A 21,342-nucleotide genomic window follows, 5' to 3' on the forward strand; every position below is an offset into this window, starting at 1 on the left:
CATTCTCTCTCTCTTCCTCTCTGTAAAATAAATAAATAAATAAACAAACAAATAAAATTATGTTGGCTAGAACTGGAGGTATTGCTCAGTGGGTAGAGTACTTTCCTAGCATGCACAAAGCCCATGGTTCAATACCCTGCATTGCCATAAGCCCTGCATTGCATAAGCCAGACATGGGGGCACATGCTGGTATTTCAAGAACTAGGGAAGCGGAAACAGGAGGATCATTGAAAGCTCAAGGCCAGCCTAGTTACATAGCAAATCTGAGGCCTGGACTAGAGGCCTTGTCTTGCACACACACACACACACACCACACACACGTTGAACAATGCACTACAATTCCATCCTGTAAGTTCAGCTAATTTCACAGCACTGTGGGTTAGCTACTTGGGATCTTCAGACTGGGTGGGCACAAGTCTCACTGGGGAGATAAGCAAGCGAAGAAATCAACCTTGCAACGGGGAGACCCACCTGTCCCACGTTCTGCTAACATTCTCCACCTCACTTTACTGATTTTATTTGACACATTTGAATCCTCAAGTATGCTGCTGCTCTGTCGTCAGCACTGGTCTCTTGATTAGCCCCTTCTTTCCCTCCTTCCTTCCTTTTTTCTTTCTCCCTTCCTTCCTTCCTACCCTCCCTTTCTTTCTCTTCCTTCCCCTTTCTTTCTCTCTCCTACTCTCTCTTTCTTTTGTTCCTTCTTTGTTTCACAGCTAGTTGGTCTCCTTATTGCTGTGACCAAAAGCAACTCAAGGGAGGGAGGGTTTGTCTTGGCTCACAGTTGCAGTGCATGTGGTCCTTCGTGGTGGGGAAGGCATGCCAGCGGGAGCAGTGCTCGGTTGTGGCAGCAGGAGCGTGAGGCTGCTTGTTCACATCTGAGCAGACCAGCAAGCAGAGAAGGGACAGCATGCAGGGTTATAGACCTGGATTTTTATCCCACAGAGACCCACTTCCTTTGGCTAGGCTCTTTTAAGTGTTCCACAAATTCTCAAAACAGTACCACCAGCTGGAGACCAAACATTCTAACAGATGAGCCTGCAATAGATGTTTAGTCCCAGCCGTGGCACTGGGATTTGAACCTAGGGCATCAAGCATGGTAAACAAGAGCTCTACCAGTCAGCTGTATCTCCAGCATGATTAACCTTTGTTTGAAACTGTTTCTGCCACTGATGCAGAATGATGAGAACGTGAACTTTAGTGACAGACCAGGTCTTACTGCAGGATGTCCCGGATAAGCCTCACTTTATCTTCATACATTGTGTGCTTTTCAAAATGCAAGAATGAAAACAGTGTGTGTCACCACCTGCCTGGCATAGACACAGATGCTGCAGGGAACAGTCAGCATCCCTGGCAATAAAAGGTGGAGGAGAGCTTGTGGGGAAGTAGTGTCTCCGGTCAGCCGACTGATTGGGCTGTATCAGGTGTGTTCAACCCACAACCCACAGGCCAAATGCAGCCCCAGGTAGCTACAAATATGGTCCCAAAGCAAAACGGTAAACTTACTTCACACAGAATAAGATTTGTTTTTGCAACTTGATTGCATGGCTTTGGAGTGGAAATGTAGAACTATGTGGTCCAAGAAGCCAAAGGTTAGACACTTCTCATAGATGGGATGAAAGTAATGTCTAAGAGAGGAAGGAAAGAGGAGAGGAGAAAAGGACAGAGGGAGGAAGGGAGGAGGGAAGAAGGAAGGGAAGTTCTTAAAGATGCCCATGTACTGGCAGCCCCCATCCCAAAAATGTTAGACATGCATTTTCTCAAACTCCCTGGATTGAAAACTCTACGTGAGGGCTGGAGAGTTGGTTTAGTGGCTAAAGAACTTGCCTGTGAAGCATAAGAACCCAGGTTCAATTCTCCAGTACCCACGTAAGTCAGATGCACAGGGTGGAACATGCATCTGGAGTTTGTTTGCAGTGGCTGGAGACCCTGGAGAACTGTCATTTTGTGGAAAGGGATGGGATTTATCACAAAAAGGCTCAGAAAAGTGTATCTAATGAAAGACCTGTTGAAAAGTGAGGGATAGCAGGGCATGGTGCATACCTTTAATCCCAGCACTCCAGAGGCAGAGGTAGGAGGATCACTGTGAGTTCAAGGCCAGCCTGAGACGACATAGTGAATTCTAGGTCAGTCTTGACTCACAAAGAAAGAAAGAAAGAAAGAAAGAAACAAACAAACAAACAAACAAACTAGGGCTGGAGAGATGGCTCACTGGTTAAGTGCATAAAATAGCTGGTAGCAGTTTGGGAGGTGGAGCCTTGCTGGAGGAGGCATGTCACTGAGAATGGGCCTTAAGGTTTATTAGTTGTGTAAAGCTAGCTCGCTCTGACTACATCCACCCAAATGACATGACAAGATGTGATGTCCAGCCTCTGCTCTGCCATGCCATGATGAAGCTTCCCCTTGAGACTAAGCCAGAATAAACCCTTTCCTTCCCTGTCATGCTTCTGGTCAGGCGTCTGGTCCCGGCAATGAGAAAGGCACTGCAGGGCAGCGCACATTGGAGAATAAGCCAGCACATCTGTAATCCCAGAGCTCCAAGAGTAGAGGCAGGAGGATCAGGAGTTGAACCAGCAGGAATGTTTTATTTTATTTTTAGCATTTCACAATACTAAAAGCAGCAGTCATCATTCCTGCACCCAGGAGTGTGGCGAAAGCTTGTCTTAGTTTACGTGAGTCCAACCCCATCCCACACAGCAACGCAGCTATGTAGCAAGTTGAAAGCCAACCTGGGATGCATGAGATCTTACCTCAAAAATAAATAAATAACCAGCATGCACAGCAGAGGATCAAGTTGACTTATGGGGCAGGAAGCTGTGTCCAAGGAGTTACGTGGCAGAAGCAGGGGCTGCTGGGCTACTAGGGGGCTGATCTCCTACCTGGACTGGACCTGGAAAGTCCTTGCAGCCTTCCTTTTCTGGTCTTAAAAGCTGTCAGGACCTCACCAGCCAGGCTGCTCTGCTACTCCTGGACTCAGTGAAGACTCACGCGGCACCAGATGCCAGGCACTATAGCTTAACAGGGCAAAACCCTGATGTTGAGTTGAGGGTACATATGACATGTGGCGTGCAGGCCTTGGCACATATACAGGCCACACACTCTTCCTAACGTATTGTTTGTATTTAGCCATGTGTGCTTAAAGATGTGGCTCTGTATAGCTCATGCTTAAGAAAATCCACTCTGAGCTTACTATACAGAATTATATACCTGCTTTGCCCAAGGGACTCTTGGGTCCATGGAGGCAGGAACCTTACACGTAGATTCACAACATTAATGCAAAGAAGGAAACTGGCTGCAGAGAAGGAGGCCAGTATATGTGTATAGAGGAGACGTATTTACACTCATATACCCATGTATGTATAGACATTGGTACACATACACTGTCTTGTACTTACAGACATTCATGTACACACATAGCCACGTACCACACATGTATACACACAGGCATGCATATACACAGCCATGTAGTACAGATATATATGTATATATATTTTGCCATGTACACACAGACATGTATAGGTACACATATAAGCATACATGAATCTAGATTTGTATATATATAATACATTATATGTGTATATATACGTGTGTGTGTGTGTGTGTGTGTGTGTGTGTATGTATGAATGAGGTTACCAGAAATAAAGTTGATGTTTGTGTGTGCAAGTGAAACTCTGAGGCTGAAATAAGAAATCTTCAGGAAATTCTAACTTGTAAAGAATTAATGCATCTTACTATGTGGTTAGCTTGTAACCACTGGTTTGGAGTGGAAGAATTTACCAGTCCCTTGTCATCGTGGGTGACTTATAGGTATATTCCCATTTTTTGTTTTAAAAATTTTAAAATTTTAAAAATTCGTTTTAAAATATATGTATTTATTTATTTAAGAGAGAGTGAAAGAAAGAGAGAGAAGGGGAGAGAGAATATGGATACGCCAGGGCCTCTAGCCATTGCAAACGAACTCTAGATGCATGTGCCACCTTGTGCATCTGGCTTTCTGTAGGGTCTGGGGGATTGAACTCGTATCATTAGGCTTTGCAGGCAAACACCTTAACTACTGAGCCATCTCTCCACACTATCCTCTTTTTTATGTAAATATCTTAGTGTTAAGTGTATGTATAAACATTGGACTGAAAATACAAATTTTCTTTTAAAAATGTATTATTTATGGGCTGGAGAGATGGCTTAGCGGTTAAGCGCTTGCCTGTGAAGCCTAAGGACCCCAGGTCGAGGTTCAATTCCCCAGGACCCACGTTAGCCAGATGCACAAGGGGGCGCACGCGTCTGGAGTTCGTTTGCAGTGGCTGGAAGCCCTGGCGCGCCCATTCTCTCCCTCTCTCTCTCTCGTTGCTCTCAAATAAATAAATAAATAAAAAAAATTTTTAAATGTATTATTTATTTGCAAGCAGAGAGGGGAAGAGAATGGCCATGCCAGAGCCTCTTAACACTGTAAACGAACTCCAGATGTGTGCTCTATTTTGTGTATCTGGTTTCACGTGGGTTCTGGGGAATTGGACCCAGACTGTCAGGCTTTTCAAGCAAATGTCTTTAACCACCGAGCAATCTCTCTAGCCCCAAACTTTATTAATTATCAAAACATATATCAAGAAAGAGGCGATAAAACATGCCATGTTGGGAAATACACACATATATCAGTCAGTACATAAATAATGATAGCACATGTATTTGTCACACTGAATTTATGCAGAGAAACTCTGACAGAATTGGAGCCAAACTAATTAATTAAATCAGTAAACAAAATGACCTTCTTTAAGCTATGCAAGTATGTAGTGGGTTTCTGGAGGATTCACAAAAGTCCTTGAACCCCAAACCCTAGGTTCATGTCTCATTTTAATGAAATAATTGAATAAAATAAGACTGAGAAGGATAATTATTAATTTGTTATATTTATTTGGGGAAATACAGAACCAAGAGAAGACACCCACATGGCTTGGAAAGGACAGAAAAGAAAGTCCAAAGAGCTCCTGGCACGTGGAGAAAGAGCCCGTGTGGAAAGTAAGGACTAGGGTGGTTCTCCCTTGGCTTGGTCCCGGGAGAATCTCACCCGAAGCTGTAAGTTCAGGAGAGGTCAGGCAGCTCTGAGAGCGTCCCCTCCCCTCACAAACACACTTATAACCTTAGAGTGGGGGGCCCTACCTTCTGGCTCAGGTGAGCCAGAGGGACAGCTGATTGGTTTGAACCAGGGATGTCTCAGGAAGAGGCTCACCATGGCACCAAGTTCTGGGGCTGTACTTGAACAACCACAATGTCAGGGCTAGATTTAAATCCTAGGAGAGACCTCCCTCCCAGGAGGGGCCCAGGTTGTTTGTGGAAAAACAGGTCCAGGGAACTAAGCAAGAGATAAGAAGTCAGATATTTCTAGCAAGTACAGACCTTCCTGCCTTTTACTTTCAGGGGCCCAGTCACCCTGACTAACAAAGTTACCTCCCTCTCTCTCAAGTACACAGACTCCAGACTGGCTGAGGAGACAAGTCTAATACTATGTAATAAATAAGAGATGGATCGAGGTTTGGGTGGATGACAAGGGAAAAAAGAGTCAAAGGAGACACAAGCAGGTACAAATGAAAACATAGTTAAGAGGCTGAGGAGATTGCTCAGTGGTTAAAGGCACTTGCTTACAAAGCCTTCTGGTCCAGGGTTTAGTTCCCAAGCCAGCCACATGAGCTGGATGTGAAAAGTAATAAAAGTGTCTGGCTGTCATTTGCAATGACAAGAGACCCTGACACACACATCACACACACACACACACACACACACACACACACACACACACACACACACACCTGAACACACAGAAATAAATAAGCAACTTTTCAAAGTAAGGGCCGGGGATGTGGTTCAGTGGGTAAAGTGTCTGCCCAGCATGCATGAGGCCCTGGGCTTGAAGCCGAGCATGGCAGTACACACCTGTAGTCCCAGCACATCGGAGGAAGAAGCAGGAGGATCAGAAGTTCAAGATCATCGTCAGCTATATAGTGAGTTTGAGTCCAGCCTGAACTACCTGACTCTCTGTTTCTTTTTTTAAAAAAAAAAAAGAAGCAGGAAAAAAAAAAATAACCCAGAAATCTAAACTAATTAAGAAGTAATAGAATGGTGATTCCCTTTATTTCAAAAATCTCTGGGCTAGGGCTATAGCTGTTGGTAGCATTCTTGCCTATTATGCACGAAACCCTGGACTTGATCCCTACCACCACATAAACAAGGCATGGTGGCATGCACCTGTAACTTACATACTGTGGAGATGGAGGCAACAGGATTCAAAGTTCAGTATCATCCTCAGCTATATAGTAAAATTACGGCTATCCTGAGTTACCTATCTCAAAAAAGAAGAAGAAGAAAGGAAGGGAAGAAGGGAGGGAGGGAAGGAAGGGAAGAAGGAAGGGGTCCTAAGCTTGATGTCTGTCCTGTTGAAACTGCATCGGCATTCTTTTATTTTAGCATTTTATAAAGATAAAAGCTGCACCTGTCACCTACATCAAAGTATGTGAAATAACCCCATTACACATAGCACTGTGGTCTATAATAAAAAGCGACCTCTTGAATTTCTAAATGTAGACATTTTGATTAGGGTTCCTGGAAAAGAAGTAGACACCTAGTGGAAGAAACAAAGCTGGGATCATTCCACACATCCTATACAAAGATAAATTCCAAGCAGGTCAGATATACCATTATTTGACAGGTCACTCAAGTACTAGACAATAACTTTGCTATTCCCCTAGCCTGAAACTGAGGACACTTTTAAACTATGACTCAAAATTTAGAAGCAATGAAAAGATGGTTGATAAGTATGACTGTATACAAATTTTTAAGATAAAATGCTCTATACACGGAACAACAACTATAAACAAAGAAGAGAGACAAATGTGAAATATTTTGTAGCCCATACCCTCCCCAGAGCATCCATATTTCTACAGTACAAGTTTTTTTTAAGTAAATAAAAGGAACCCACCACCAAAAGAAAACTGGGAAATCCGAAGGAAAGATGTGCCAGTGCAGAGATAGGCATGTCCCCTGAAGAACTGACCTGGGCAGGGCACCAAGACACACACTGCATGCCAAGGGAGCTATAGATGGTCATGTGGCTTGAATAAGATACCTAAGCTTTGGATCCCAACACCAGTGGAAGGGGAAAAAAAAAAAAACTTGTAGCAAGGTTCAGTCCCCAACGCTTGGGATTAAGAGACTCTGTTGTCATGTCACGTAGAAGGGCTCCTATATCAAGGTGGCCTGCAAACTTCCTCATTTTTAAATGATACCAAAATAGAAAAATCTGATAAAACCTAAGAAACTAGAGTCTCACCTGCATTTTGCTTGGTGAAAAAACATGATCTCCGGATAGCCTGTTACAGTTGTGTGTGTGTGTGTGTGTGTGTGTGTGTGTGTGTGTGTGTGTGTGTATGTGTGTCTGCAGGTGTGCATGTGCAGAGGTCGGAGGACAGCTTTCAGCTCAGTCCTCACCTTCCACCTGGTTTTGAGGCGTGGTCTCACTCACTGCTCCGCTTCATGCTCTGGCTTCCAGGAAATTCTCCAGTGCCACCCTTCTCACTACAGACACACTGGAAATTCAGAAGCCCACAAGAGCTTCTGGCTTTTTCATGGGAACTGGAGATTCAAACTTAGGCGCACAGAGTTGTGTGAAAAATGCTTAATCCATTAAGCCATCTCCCCAGCCCCTGGTATGCTTTTAGTGTTTTATTTTTCCTTTATTTATTTGAGAGAGAGAGAGAGAGAGAGAGAGAAAATGGGCACGCCAGAGCCTCTTGTCACTGCAAACAAACTCTAGATGCATGTGCCACCATGTGCATCTGGCCTATGTGGGTTCTGGGAAATCAAACCTGGGTCCTTAAGCTTCGCAAACAAGAGCCTTAACCATTAAGCCATCTCTCCAGCCCCTATATTCTTGAGGTAGGGTCTCACTCTAGCTCAGGCTATGTAGTCTCAGGATGGTCTCAAACTCACGGCGATCCTCCTACCTCTGCCTCTCGAGTGCTGGGATTAAAGGCGTGTGTCACCATACCCGGCCTGCCCCTAGCATTTTCGACAGAAGGATATCTTTTCATACTTCACAAACGTGCAGTAAGGGACATGAATACCCATCACTCTGCAGCACAAACTGGGTTGATTTCAGAATCTTCGAGACTAGACGTGTCTCCGGGTCATCTGACAAGTCATCCGTGCACTGGCTAACAGTGTTGCTGACAAGTGACCTCTTTCCTCTTTGCTCCTGTTTTGTACCTGAAGAGAGCATTAGCAGTTCTCATCTTTTTCTGTAAAAAGATCCATGGTTTGGGGAGAGGCGCTGACGTTGGGCACCTGCAGCTGTTGTTTTGACTGACTCTTTTCTCATTAAAAACTACATTGAGGGCTGTAGAGAGAGCACAGGCCATAAAAATGCTGGCTTTGTGAGTGTGAGGACCTGAGTCTGATCCCCAGAACGCACACAAAAGTGCCAGGCCTGGTGGTGTGTGCCTGTAATCCTGGTGCAGGGGAGGTGAGGACGGGAGGATCCCCAGCCCAGTCTAGACTAATTATGCACATTGTGTGTGTGGGTACTCATGTGTGTGTGTGTAGTCGGAGGTTGATGCAGGGTGTCTTACTCAGTGACTCTGTACCTTATCTTCTTAATATTTTATTTATTTATTTAAGAGAGACGGAGAGAAAGAGGCAGACAGAGTGAGTATGGACACACCAGGGCTGCCTGCCCCTGCAAATGAATGAGTGCCAGTTCAGTGCATGTGCCTTTACATGGATACGGGGGAATGAGACCCAGGCTTTGCAAGCAAGTGCCCGAATCACTGAGCCATCTCTCCAGCTCCCTCCAGCTTAGTTTTTGAGACAGGGTCTCTCATTGAACCTGGAGCTCACTGATTTGGCTAGACTGGCTATCTGGTGAGCCTCCGCGATCCTACTGCCTGTCTGGGATGACAGGTATGTGCCGCTGTGCCTGGCATTTACCCGCTGGCTAGGGGTGTAAGGAAGTGTGCCTGTCTCAGCATCCTGAGTGCAGGTGTGCATGACCACCACTGGCTGAAATGTATGTACTCCGAGTGTGATGGTTTGCGCAGATTCAACTTGACAGGATCCAGAATCCCCTCAGAAATGAGCCCGTGGGCATGCCTGCGAGGGATTGTTTTGATTATGCTAACTGAAGTGGGCTTTGGCAGCCCACGGTGATGTGTCCAGCAGCGGGACATGGTGCATCAGCTGCCAGCTTCTTCCCCCCCCCCCCCACCCACCGTGACTGCTCCTGACCCCATCTGCCTAAAGCCTCCACAGTTTGCCCTTTTCCAGAGTGGCGCAGTTGGAATCACTCACTATGTGATGCCATGCGCATGAACAGTTTGAAAATGTGATTTCCCCATGTTTAAAGTTGGGAAAGACTAGAAGCGATGTTGACCGAAGGCGAGCTGGCAGATAGATATCAACGTCTCCTGGCCCCAAGGCTCCTAGGCACCATGGACAAGCGCTCTGTCCTGTCCTGTTTCTTCCTTTCTTTCTCTCCCTACAAATCTCTCCAGTGGAAACAGCAGCCACTGGTTCACCTGCTTCCAGACATTTCCATCACAACTAAAAGCCCAGTATCTAAAGGTGTTCAGGTTTTGCCTTCTGTGTGTGGTCATCATTGGGTCTCCATGAACACTGGCTACTGAGGACTCTTTCTTGGGGAGGTCTGTGAGGTCATTTTCAGGAAGGATTAACTGAGGAGGGAAGGAAGACCATTGCCCTTCCTGCGGCATCCGGTATATAAACAGGTTTCAGGACAGAGCCCCCTTGTGTTTGACTCTGCAAATGGGAACCGTTTCCCATGGATACGGGCTATGTAGACTTCAAGACTGAGACCAGCCCAGGCCTGTACAGGGCATGCAGTTGTCTAGAGCAAGCCAGGCAGGAACCTAGCACCTGTCAGTTTCGCAGGCTGTTTCAAGGCCTGCCTTAGGGGGCATGGCAAGCGCTGGGAATCTGGGGAGAACATGACCTGGGAGGAAGGTCTTAGCCTGAGCCGCAGGAGGTGCAGGCAGCTTGCAAGCAGAGCTGGGCGTCCAGCAGGAAGCATTGCTGCAGCCTCTGCCCTCCTTCCAGGGAGGGGAAGCGACGCTCGTCTTCTCTCCAGCAGGGGCCAGGGGACATACCCTCAGGGATGAAATCCTTCTCTACCATAACTACTCTTTCCCTTGAGAACCTGCCTGGAAGGGTTCACCAACTGCAGCTCTTTTTCTTGCTTGGGAGCATTTTCAGCTCCATTGTCCACAAATTTCCAATGAAACTAATTAGGACAAAGAGAAGTCAGGGATGTGGAAGCACAAGAGGGCTGATAAGAATGGGTGATTTTAATAAAGATCAGGGGGCGAGAGGTGTCCATTAAGGGTAAGTAGGAAGACCCACATGAACTGTAGGTGACACCATTCCATGGGCTAGGATCGTGTCCCGTATGTAAAGGAGGGAGCTGGCTGAGCAGCAGCATTCATCGCTCTCTGATTCCTCACCGTGGACTGAATGTGACCCTCTGCCTCAAGCTCTCCTGCTGCCATGCCTTCCTGGCCATGAGGGCCTGTAACCTGGCACTGAAAGCTGAAATAAACCCTTCCTCCCTTAAACCTGACTTTTGTTGGGTGTTTGGTCACAGCAAAGAGGGGCATAACTAATGCAGGAATCAAGTAAGAGGACTCTTTCTTGGGGAGGTCTGTGAGGTCATTTTCAGGAAGGATTAACTGAGGAGGGAAGGAAGACCATTGCCCTTCCTGCAGCATCCAGTATATAAACAGGTTTCAGGAAAGGGGAAAGTGGCCTTTTTTGCTGGGCTGCCCTTGCTTCTTGCTGTTGAGTGCACTTACCCTGTTTGGCCAGACTGTGGAGCCTTCAGGTGAGGAGGTAAGCTTTGCTGGAGGAAGTAGGTCCCTGAGGGTGGACCTTGACGATTTACAGCCCAACCCTACTTCCTGTTCCTTCCTGATCTTGGCTTCGTGAACTATGGGTGCAACGTGCCCAGCCTCCTCCTGCTGCCCCTATGTCTTCCCTGCCATGATAGACTGCATGTCCCTTCAAAACGTAAGCCAAGGGGCCTGGAGAGGTGGCTCCGTGGTTTAGGCTCTTGCCTAAGGACTCAGGTTTGATTTCCCAGGACCCACGTAAGCCAGATGCACAAGGTGTGGTACAAGTGCCTGGAGTTTGTTTGCGATGGCTAGAGGCCCTGGTGTGCCCATTCTCTCTAAATAAATAAATAAGTAAATGTAAGCAAGCCAAACAAATCCTTTCTCCCTTAAGATGTGGTAATTATAGATTTTCATTGAAGTCTGTGATCCACCTTGAGTTGGCTTTGGTGTGTGGTGTGAGGTGTAAATCCAAGTTCTCTTTATTTTTTCACATGGGAGTGTGGAATATCTCCAGCATCCTTTGTTGCAAAGACTATTGTCATGCAGTCCTGAACACCTGTTCACACGCACGAGTCTTTTCTAAGGTCCATTCTGTGTCATTCGATAATGTGTGCATCTGTCTCCCTGGGACACCTGTTTTCATTACTGTCGATTTATAGTTAGTCTTTAAATAATGTTGTAAAGTTTGTCCAGTTTTTTTTTTTTTTTGCTTGTTTTCACATTTGTGTTTGTTATTCTATTTACTCTGTCTTCCTCTGTAAATTCAAAATCCCCTTTTCAGGGGCTGGAGATAGCTCAGATAGTAAAGTACTTGTCTTCCAAGCTTGAGGACCTGAGTCCCACCCTTGGAACACATGTAAAAACGCCGGGCGTGGCAGTGTACTCTTATGACCCCAGTGCTGGGGAGGTAGACACAGCAGGAAGTCTGGGGCTCACTCTCCTGAGGGAGGACATCTGGGGTTGACCTCTGGCTCCACATGCATGTGCACCCACACATGAACATGTGTGTGCATTATTTTGAAAACATCTTTTCAGATTCTAAACACTATCTAACTGTGAGTGTGGGATTGCATTCGCTGTGGAGATCTGTTTGGGGGAGAGCCCTTCGCTTTTACTGTCTAGTCTTGCCGTTGTCAGAGTGATAAAACTTGGGATTTTGATTTCAGCACTTTGTAATTCTCAGAATACATATCTAACACACTGTCAAGTTCATAACTATTTCATGTTTTCATTTAGGCTCTAAAGAGAACTGATTTTTAAATTATTCAGTTGTTTATTGCTTGCATTTGGAAACACGATTGATTTTTGTACTTTGATCTTGTAGTCTATGAGCTCACTAACTTTGCTGTGTTCTAGAAGCTTTCATTATGCTGATTCTGGGAATTTTCTTTTTCTGCATGTTTGTGTGAATGCATGGTCTATGTGTGTGGATACATGTTTACATGGGTGCAGGTGTAGAGAGGCAAGAGGACAACCTCGGTTGTCATCCTCAGGGATGCCATCCATCTCTCTTTTTAAAACAAATTTACTTACCTGTTTATTTTGAGGGGGGCATGTCCAGGCCTCTAGCCACTGCAAATGAACTCCAGACACATGGGCCACCTTTTGCATCTGGTTTACATGGGTACTGGGGAATTGAACCTGGGTCCTTAGCCTTCGCAGGCAAGTGCCTTTAAAAAAGAAAAGCCATCTCTCCAGTCCTGTCCATCTCCTTTTGAGACAAGGCCTCCCATTGACATGGAGCTCACCAACTAGGCTAGACTAGCTGGCCGGAAAGCTCCAGAGTATTGCCCGTCTCCGCTTCCCCAGCTGGGGAATGCCACTGCACCTGGCATTTTTACATGAGTCCTGAAGCTAGACCCCAAATCCTCAGGCTTGCCTAGCAAGCACTTTGCCAACTAAGCTATCTTCTCAGCCAAACCCTTAGCAATTTTCTATGTTGACAGTCTTATTCTCTGTAAATAGAGAACTCCCCTCCCTCCCAATCTGTTTGTCACTTTTACCCTTGCATTAGTGCACAAATTTGGACTTCCAAAATAAGACCAATGAGGAAAACATTTTTGCCTTGTCCTTAATCTTAGGGAAACATCTCTCAGCCTCTCATCTTAAATGAAATCTTAGTCATAGGTTCTTTTAGAGATGCCCTTTATCAAGTTTACGAAATTCTTTTAAAGTCCTACTTTGCTAAGAGGTGTTTTTTTTTTAAATCATGATTAGATCTTAAAATTTATCAAATGCTTTTTCTAAACTTATTAAGATTGGTTTTCCTTTAATCTGTTGATATGGTACTTCACCTTGATTGATACTCAAATATTGGGCCAGCCTTGCATTTATATGAAAAATCCCACCTGAACAGGATTGATTTTGATATATTGCTGAATTGGATTTTCCAGTATTTTCTTGAATATATTTGAACTTTTATTCATGAGGGATGGTGGTGTATATGTCTCTTTGCTTTTTTTGTAATTAATTTTATTTATTTGGGAAGCTGAGTAATGATTTTGCATTGGTTTAATTATTCTATAAGTTCTCAGTGGCATTCTTCAGAAAAATACTAATAACCCTCCCCTTGTTCCTCTGTATGCCAAGCACCCTTATTTTTGCATCATATTCTCCAAAAGATGCTAGTCTGTCATGGAGTCTGCACTCAGCCCAAAGCAGTTTTTCATGATACTAGCTGAATTTTTCCTACCTGGATTGCATCTCTCAATCTCTCTCTCTCTCCCTTCCTTCTTCCATCTCTCCTTCCCTTGCTCTTCCTCTGTCTGCATAGGCAGCCTTCATCTTTCCTTACATTTCAGAGAACATGGCCACCTGCTTCCTCAAGTCTTTATGGGATCCAGAGAAGTTGCAGTTTATTGTTTATTCAGATTTTTCTTGTTCCCAGTGCACATGACGGTCCCTTCAACTCTCTACATCCTAGGCAGAGTTGTCCCTGAAGCTTTGTGGGTGGGTGGGGGGGACATGATCATATGCATGAGTGTATGTGCACCCATGTGTGGAAGGCAGAGGACAACTCCCTGCATTTGAGAAACAATATCTGTCTTTTCTTGAGACAAGGCCTCACATTGTCTAGAACTTGCCAATAGGCTAGACTAGCTGGCCAGTGAGCCCCAGGAGTCTCCCTGTCTCCATCTCCCTAGTGCTAGGATTACTAGCACATGTGACACTATGTGCCAGGCATTTTCACGTGTGTTTTGGGGGCTCAAACTAAGGTCTTCAGGTTTGTGGGGCAAGCACTTTACTGGCTGAACTATGATTTTCCCAGCCCTCTAGGGCAATTTTAACCTCCCCTTCCAATATTACACATGGACATTGAAAGAGACATTGGACAATTTCCTTAGACAGGGAGCAAGGATTGAAACAGAAGGTCAGAAGGACACAATAGATCCTAAGTTTCTCCATCTCTGCACATGTTCTAACCATAAGAAAGAGGCCCATGGAAACTGCAGTTGTTGTAGTTCCCTTCATGTTGCTTGGATAAATCACCCAACAAAAACAGCTGATTAGGGGAAAGGGCCTCTTTTGGGAGGAGGACTTATAGTCTCCAGGGGAATTTCGTGCTGGCAGGGAAGACATGGCATGAGCAGAGGCTGGACATCACCTCTGCCACAGTAGGTAGAAAATAGCAGCAGGAGAGTGAGCTGAGTTCTGGCAAGAGGGAGCTGGCTGTGACACCCCCAACAGCACACTCTACCTCCCAAATCTTCACCAGCTGGGGACTAAGCATTCAGAACACATGAGTCTATGGGGGCGTCATATTCAAACCACCACAGCAGTCAGTTTTAACAGAATCATACCATGACCCTGTGTGTGCTGTGACAGGAGACTCTTGTCTTTCTCTCTACCTGAAGCCAAAGGGTCCTTCTGGATTCTGTGCCTCATTCCTAAAAGAGCTGGGACTGGCCTTTTTGGCTCTACAGAGACTGATGGTCCATCTGGTAGGACAGTCTCCTCTTTGATGAGCAATAGGGTTATGTTAAATTATGTAAAATTAGCCTGGGGATTGGGAGATGGTTCAGCACTGCACCCACATAAAAAGCGATGCATGGCCATGCATACATGTAACCCACACCTTGAAGTGGGTGAAGGCAGGAGGACCCCTGGTCAGCTAGTCTAATCAAAAACTGACAAGCAGGGTCCATTGCGGAAGAGGTGGCAGAAAGAATGTAAGAGCCAAAGGAAGGGTAGGACTCCTTACAATGTGCTCCTCCAGACACAAAATGGCCTGGATATCCATGACCTCACAGTGCCTGACACTACCTACACAAGACCATCATAATAGGAGGAAAAGAGCATGACATCAAAATAAGAGAGACTGATTGAGAGGGAAGGGGATATGATGGAGAGTGGAGTTTGAAAGGGGAAAGTGGGGGGTGGGAGGTTACCATGGGACATTTTTTATAATCATGGAAGTTGTTAATAAAAAGTAATTTTAAAAAACTGACAAATCCAGGTTCAGTGAGAGACTCTATCTCAGGGAAATGATGTGGAAGGGTGATAGAGCAGGTCATCCAACCTCCTCCTCTGGCCTACACATATGCGTGCACAGGGCTCAAGACACACACACACACACACACACACACACACACACACACACACACACACACAAGTTAGACTGTCAAACCAGCACGTTTTCTAGAACAATTTCACTTCTTCATGGCCTACCATATGCGTGAAACACACTGTTCAACCTGCTTGTCCACCAAGGGTCCCAACCTGCTTCCTTCTCAGTCCCTTTCTATCCCAAACCTCTTTCTAGCCCTGCTCACCACTTCCCAGCCTCCACCAGGCTCCTTTCTCTCTACTCCAGACCTGTCCTTCCAACCAGGGTCCACCCTTTCCTCCAGAAGCAATCCAAAAGAAGCCCTTCCCTACTTCTTGGGTGCGTTACTCATTTCTGTTGCTACTTCTGTGACAAAATACCTGACAGAAACAACTCAAAAGAGGAAGGTTTTATTTTGGTTCACAGGCCATGGTTGGCTGGATCCTCTGCTCCTAATTGTGCCATGGCACAGCGTCATAGAGGAAGGTCCCAGTGGAGCAAGGCTATTTGCTTCACAGTGGGCAAGAAACAGAGGGCATGCCGATGATTGTGGACTTCTTTTTTTCTTCCCTTTTAGGATGGCACTGTCTCTATTCAGGGCAGGTCTTCCACACTTGGTTAATCTTCTCTAGAAACCTGGAAACACCCTCACAAACTCATGCACTGGGAGGCTTTACTAATCTTGGCGCTCTTAAACATCTTAGCCCAATCAAGCAGAAAGTGTCCATCAGCTGCTACGGCTCAGCAAGGGCAGTGGATCCTCCGTGTGGGTTTGCAGCCCCATGCAGTGTTAGAGGAGCATTTCTTCAGAGCAAATGGCCCTGAGAGGAAGGCAATCTACTGGACTCTGTAGCTGTTCAGTAAAAGAAAGAGGAAGGCAATGGAGAGTCCAGAAGTAGCTACCTCTCATAACAAAGAGAACTTAAGGAGGAGTGTGATGTTTCATTTGTTTTTAGTATATAAAGAAGAGTTTAAGGCTAGGCATGTGCCTCAGTTGGTAGAGTGCTTATACAGCATGCACGAGACCCTGGGTTTGATTCCCCAGCACTGTGGAAAACTGAGCATGCATACCTGGTTCCTCAGCACTGGAAAGGTGGAGGCAGGAGGACCAGAAGTTGAAGGTCATCCTCAAGTACAATGCAAGGTCAAGTCCAGCCTGAGCTACATGATACTCTGTCTTTAAAAAAAAAATCGTTTACAGGGCTGGAGAGATAGCTTAGCAGATAAGGCGCATACCTGTGAAGCCTAAGGACCCAGGTTCGATTCTCCAGTTCCCACGTAAGCCAGATGCACATGGTGTTTCATGTGTCCAGAGTTCATTTGCAGTGGCTAGAGGCCCAGGAGTGCCCACTCTCATTCTCTGTCTCTCTCCCTCTGTCTGACACTAATAAATAAAAATAAAAATAAATGGTTTAGGTCTGGAGAGATTGCTTAGCAGTTAGGGTGCTTACCTGCAAAGCCCAAGGATTCATGTTCAACTCTCGAGGTCCCATGTAAGCCAGGCACACAGTGACACAAGCTCACAAGGTTGCACATGTGCACGAGGGGGCGCACGCATCTGGAGTTCAATTGCACTGGCAGAGGCCCTGGCATGTCAATTCTCTCTCATTCTCTCTCTCTCTGTTATTCTCTCACTCTTGCATTTAAAAAGGCAGTCTGGCTGGGCGTGGTGACACACGCCTTTAATCCCAGCACTCAGGAGGCAGAGGTAGGAGGATCACTGTGAGGTCAAGGCCACCCTGAGACTCCATAGTGAATTCCAGGTCAGCCTGGGCTAGAGTGAGACCCTACCTTAAAAAAAAAAAGGCAGTCTGTTGGGTTTGCTTAAAAAACAATTAAAAATAACTAACTAAATAAAAACAGTTCAGCTTGGAACATAGTGGCATGTCATGGCAGGTTTGTAAGGCATTGGCTCTACATGAAAGCTCACCGTGATCATAACTGTTGGGGAGCTGGGGGTAGACTGGAGGAGAGTTTTGTGTGCTGTCCATCTTGGGTCCCTGTGGAACTCGACGATCTATTCCAGCTTTCTGCCTCGGCCTTCAGGAGCTAGCTCTCCCACAGCAATGAGGGGTGGCTCAGTTGTCCTTCTTTGTAATGGCATGGTTAGCGCCCCCGGCCATCCATCTCCCACCGCCATCTTTAGTGCCGTGATTGCCTGTGACTCACGAGGGGCTGCTAAGGTTTCTTTTCTGTCTCTTCCCCACGGTGTCTCCCGCCAACTGTGTCGCTGTCTTCCACGCCTACCACGGAGCAGTGCCCACGGCACCCCCCCAGAACGTGCAGGCAGAAGCCATGAACTCCACCACCGTGCAGTTCCTGTGGAACCCTCCTCCCCAGCAGTTCATCAATGGCATCAACCAGGGGTACAAGGTACAGAGCCTGGGTCGGCAGCCGCTGGGTGGCACTCGTGGCTGTCACCATCTCGTCAGGCAACGAGAGGGTAAACTCAGTCCCATGTCACTGAGAAGCCAGGACATCAGATACAAAGCTCTATGACCTTGGTTGGGTCACTGTTTATCCATAATCTTATCAGCTCTCCCAGCTCAGAAACTTGTTAGTGAACAAGAAGACATACAAAAGCAGGTTCTCAGGAGGGTGTGGTGGCGCACGCCTTTAATCCCAGCACTCGGGAGGCAGAGGTAGGAGGATCACTATGTGTTTGAGGCCACCTTGAGACTACATAGTGAATTCCAGGTCAGCCTGGGGTAGAGACCCTACCTCAAACACCCCCCCCCAAAAAAAAAGTAGGTACTCAGGGTTGGGGAGAAGGCTCAGTAGTTAAAAGTACTTTTTAGCAAAGCCCAATGGCCTGGGTTCAATTCTCCAGGGCCCGTGTAAAGCCAGATGTACAAAATGGCACATGTGTGCATGTGCCTGGAGTTAGTTTGTAGTGGCAGAGGCCCTGGTGTGCCCATTCTCTAAATAAATAAATAAATATTTTAAGGCAGGTTCTCCTGAGAACAGCCACTCGTATTAACAGGTCTGGGGAAGATCTGTCAGGGCTGACTGGTGTCAGCTTGTGTCCAAACCATTTCTTCCTGGTAGGCAGTCCCCTGGTGGGACCCCAGGGTGGGAATGCATACATGGGAGACACTTGACTAGCAAGCAGGGTGATTCCCTCTCTGCTTTAGCGAGAGTTTCTTCTGGAAGGATGGAGAATGGGGACTGGGGAGACGGCGGTGGCTCAGTGAATGAAGTACCGAGTTTGGGTCCCCACCATTCACATAAAAGCTGTGTGTGGTTGTATGAGCCTTCAATCCCAGTGCCCAGGAAGCAGAGACAGAAGGGTCTCCAGGGCTTGCTGGCTGGCTACCTTGTCTAGCTGAGGCATGATGCCAGCTCTCGGTTCAGTGAGGAACCCTGTTTCACAAAATGAGGTGGAATATGATTGAGAGAGTCATGTGACATCAACCCCTGACCTCCACAAGGACAAACATGTGCACTTGCACATGTGCAAATACACACACACACACACACCACACCACACCACACACACCCCACACCCCACCCCACCACACCACACCATACCATACCACATCATGCATACAAGTGAGAAAAATAAAAGAACGGAAGTTCAGGGTGCCTAGCCAAATTGTATCACAGATAAGGATGGATCTCAAAAGTATATTTTCTCGGTCTCTTCAATTAATGTCTCCTGTTTGGACAGGAGAGCCCACCTTCATTGTGCAAAGACCAAACTGTCAGGCAGGTACAGAGGACGCCCCCGCAGAGAGGGTTTCCGTCCTCTTTGGATGAATCTGTGATACTTTCAGCTTCAAAAGGTACCACTAGACCCCGGGAGATGACATGTATATGTGTATATGTAAGGTGTTTGCCTGCAAACACATATATATACAGAAGCTGAGCGGGTTTGTATCCCAGACACATGTCCGTTCACCTCATTCAGAGGCTTGTCTGTCTGCAAGCAGGGCAGACCCAGCCGGAAGGATGCCCCGCCTCAGCTTCTTCTTCAGCGCTTTCTAAAGTCGGGCATCTTTGTAACAAAAAAGGGACTTTGTGCTGCTCAGTCACATGATGCTCTGGCCCTCTTGACTCTCCTGCCAGGCCTGATTGACAAGACGGTATGCACATCCGATGGCTGGGCTGTCAGTCTCATCTGAGCAGACGCACTCCATGTCCCGCAGCCCACTGGCGTTCAGAGCTAATTAGTCCTGGAGATATGTGGTGTTGGCAGACTTAAAAGTCACACATATACATAGCAACTTTCCCTGAAATGTGCATATATACACTGTTTCTTTAAAATTATAACCCAACTCCCGGAATCCTTTCTAGAAAACTCAGTTGGCATGATAAATCATGAAGATTGGTCCTATTGTCTTTTCTCTCTCTCTCCATATATATATATATATATATGTATATATATATATATGGTTTTTGAGGTAGGGTCTCACTCTAGCTCAAGCTGACCTGGAATTCACTATGTAGTCTCAGGCTGGCCTTGAACTCATGGCAATCCTCCTACCTCTGCCTCCCAAGTGCTGGGATTAAAGACGTGTGCCACCACACTCAGCTTAAATATATTTTATTTATTTATTTGATAGAGAAGGAGAGAGAGAGAGAGGGAGGGAGAGAATGGGTGTGCCAGGACCTCCAGCCACTGCAGACAAACTCCAGATGCATGTGCCCCCTTGTACATCTGGTTTACATGGGGCCTGGAGAGTTGAACCGGGATCCTTTGGCTTTGCAGGCAAATGCCTTAACCACTAAGCCATCCTTCAGCCCCTATTGCCTTTTCTTGAGTGAGTGTGGATATTTACCTGGAGATGTACGTGTGTGTGTGTGTGTGTGTGTGTGTGTGTGTGTGTGTGCACGCACGCACACTTAGGCTAATTAGTCGAGTTAACAGATGATGTCATCTTTGTCCTTTGCTGTTAAGAATCACACACACACTTAGTAACATCATAAGCAAAAAAAAAAAAAAAAAAAGCAAAGGGTTGAGGGAATGTCCATTACTTTAATAAGTGTTCCAATAGGGGCTGGGGAAATGGCTCATGGTTAAAGGGCTTGCCTTGAAAACATGAGTTGAGATCCCCAGAGCCCATGTAAAAGCCAGGCTGGTTGGTACAGGGTTGCAATCCCAGAATTGGGGAAGCAGAGACAAAAGGATTGCTGAGGCTCACTGCCTAGCTAGTTCTAGACAAATCAGTGAGCTGTGGGCTCCATGAGAGATCCTGTCTCAAAAAGTAAGATGAAAAATGGGCTGGAGGGATGGCTTAGTGGTTAAGGTGTTTGCCTGCAAAGCCAAAGGACCCAGGTTCAATTCCCCAGGACCCATGTTCGCCACATGCACAAGGGGCACATGCATCTGCAGTCCATTTGCAGTGGCTGGAGGCCCTGGCATGCCCATTCTCTCACTCTCTCCCTCTTTTTTTGTCAAATATATATATATATATATATACATATATATATATATATATATATATATTTTTTTTTTTTTTTTTAAAGTAAGATGAAAAGCATTTGAGAAAGCCCCTTGACATTGACCTCTGGCCTCCACTTGCATGCGCCTGCCCACCCGCACCTACATACATGCGTTTCCACATGCATATGAGCACATACACACACATATCTACCCCACATGTAGTCATACAACATGCATACAAAGATTAATTGAAATGATTATTTAATCTAGATATAAATATATGTATGTATTAACAAATATTTATATGCAAAATTTTATGAGATATATTTTAAACTCAACTTTTTTGAAGTGAGAGTATGATTTGGCAATATATATAGCTAAGTCTTCCATCCCAGCTGGTTAGGAAGCTGACACAGGAGGACTGCAAGTTCAAGGCCTTCCTGGGTTACAGAGTTAGTTCAAAGGCAACCTGGGCAATTTAGTGAGACTCTCAAATAACAGCTATGGAAAGGGCTGAGGATTCA

At 45.9% G+C, this 21,342-nt stretch overlaps 1 protein-coding gene across 1 annotated transcript in view; it reads left to right on the plus strand.

Moving 5' to 3' along the window:
• Positions 1 to 21,342, plus strand: part of Sdk1 (sidekick cell adhesion molecule 1) — a 1,082,085-nt gene that overhangs the window by 842,855 nt on the left and 217,888 nt on the right. Inside the window, exon 18 of the mRNA XM_045142963.1 lies at positions 17,690 to 17,805. Within this exon, the coding sequence (XP_044998898.1) occupies positions 17,690 to 17,805 (116 nt within the window). The remainder of the gene's footprint in view (positions 1 to 17,689; positions 17,806 to 21,342) is intronic.

Source organism: Jaculus jaculus, chromosome 2 (genome assembly GCF_020740685.1).
Source record: "Jaculus jaculus isolate mJacJac1 chromosome 2, mJacJac1.mat.Y.cur, whole genome shotgun sequence".
NCBI lineage: Eukaryota > Metazoa > Chordata > Mammalia > Rodentia > Dipodidae > Jaculus > Jaculus jaculus.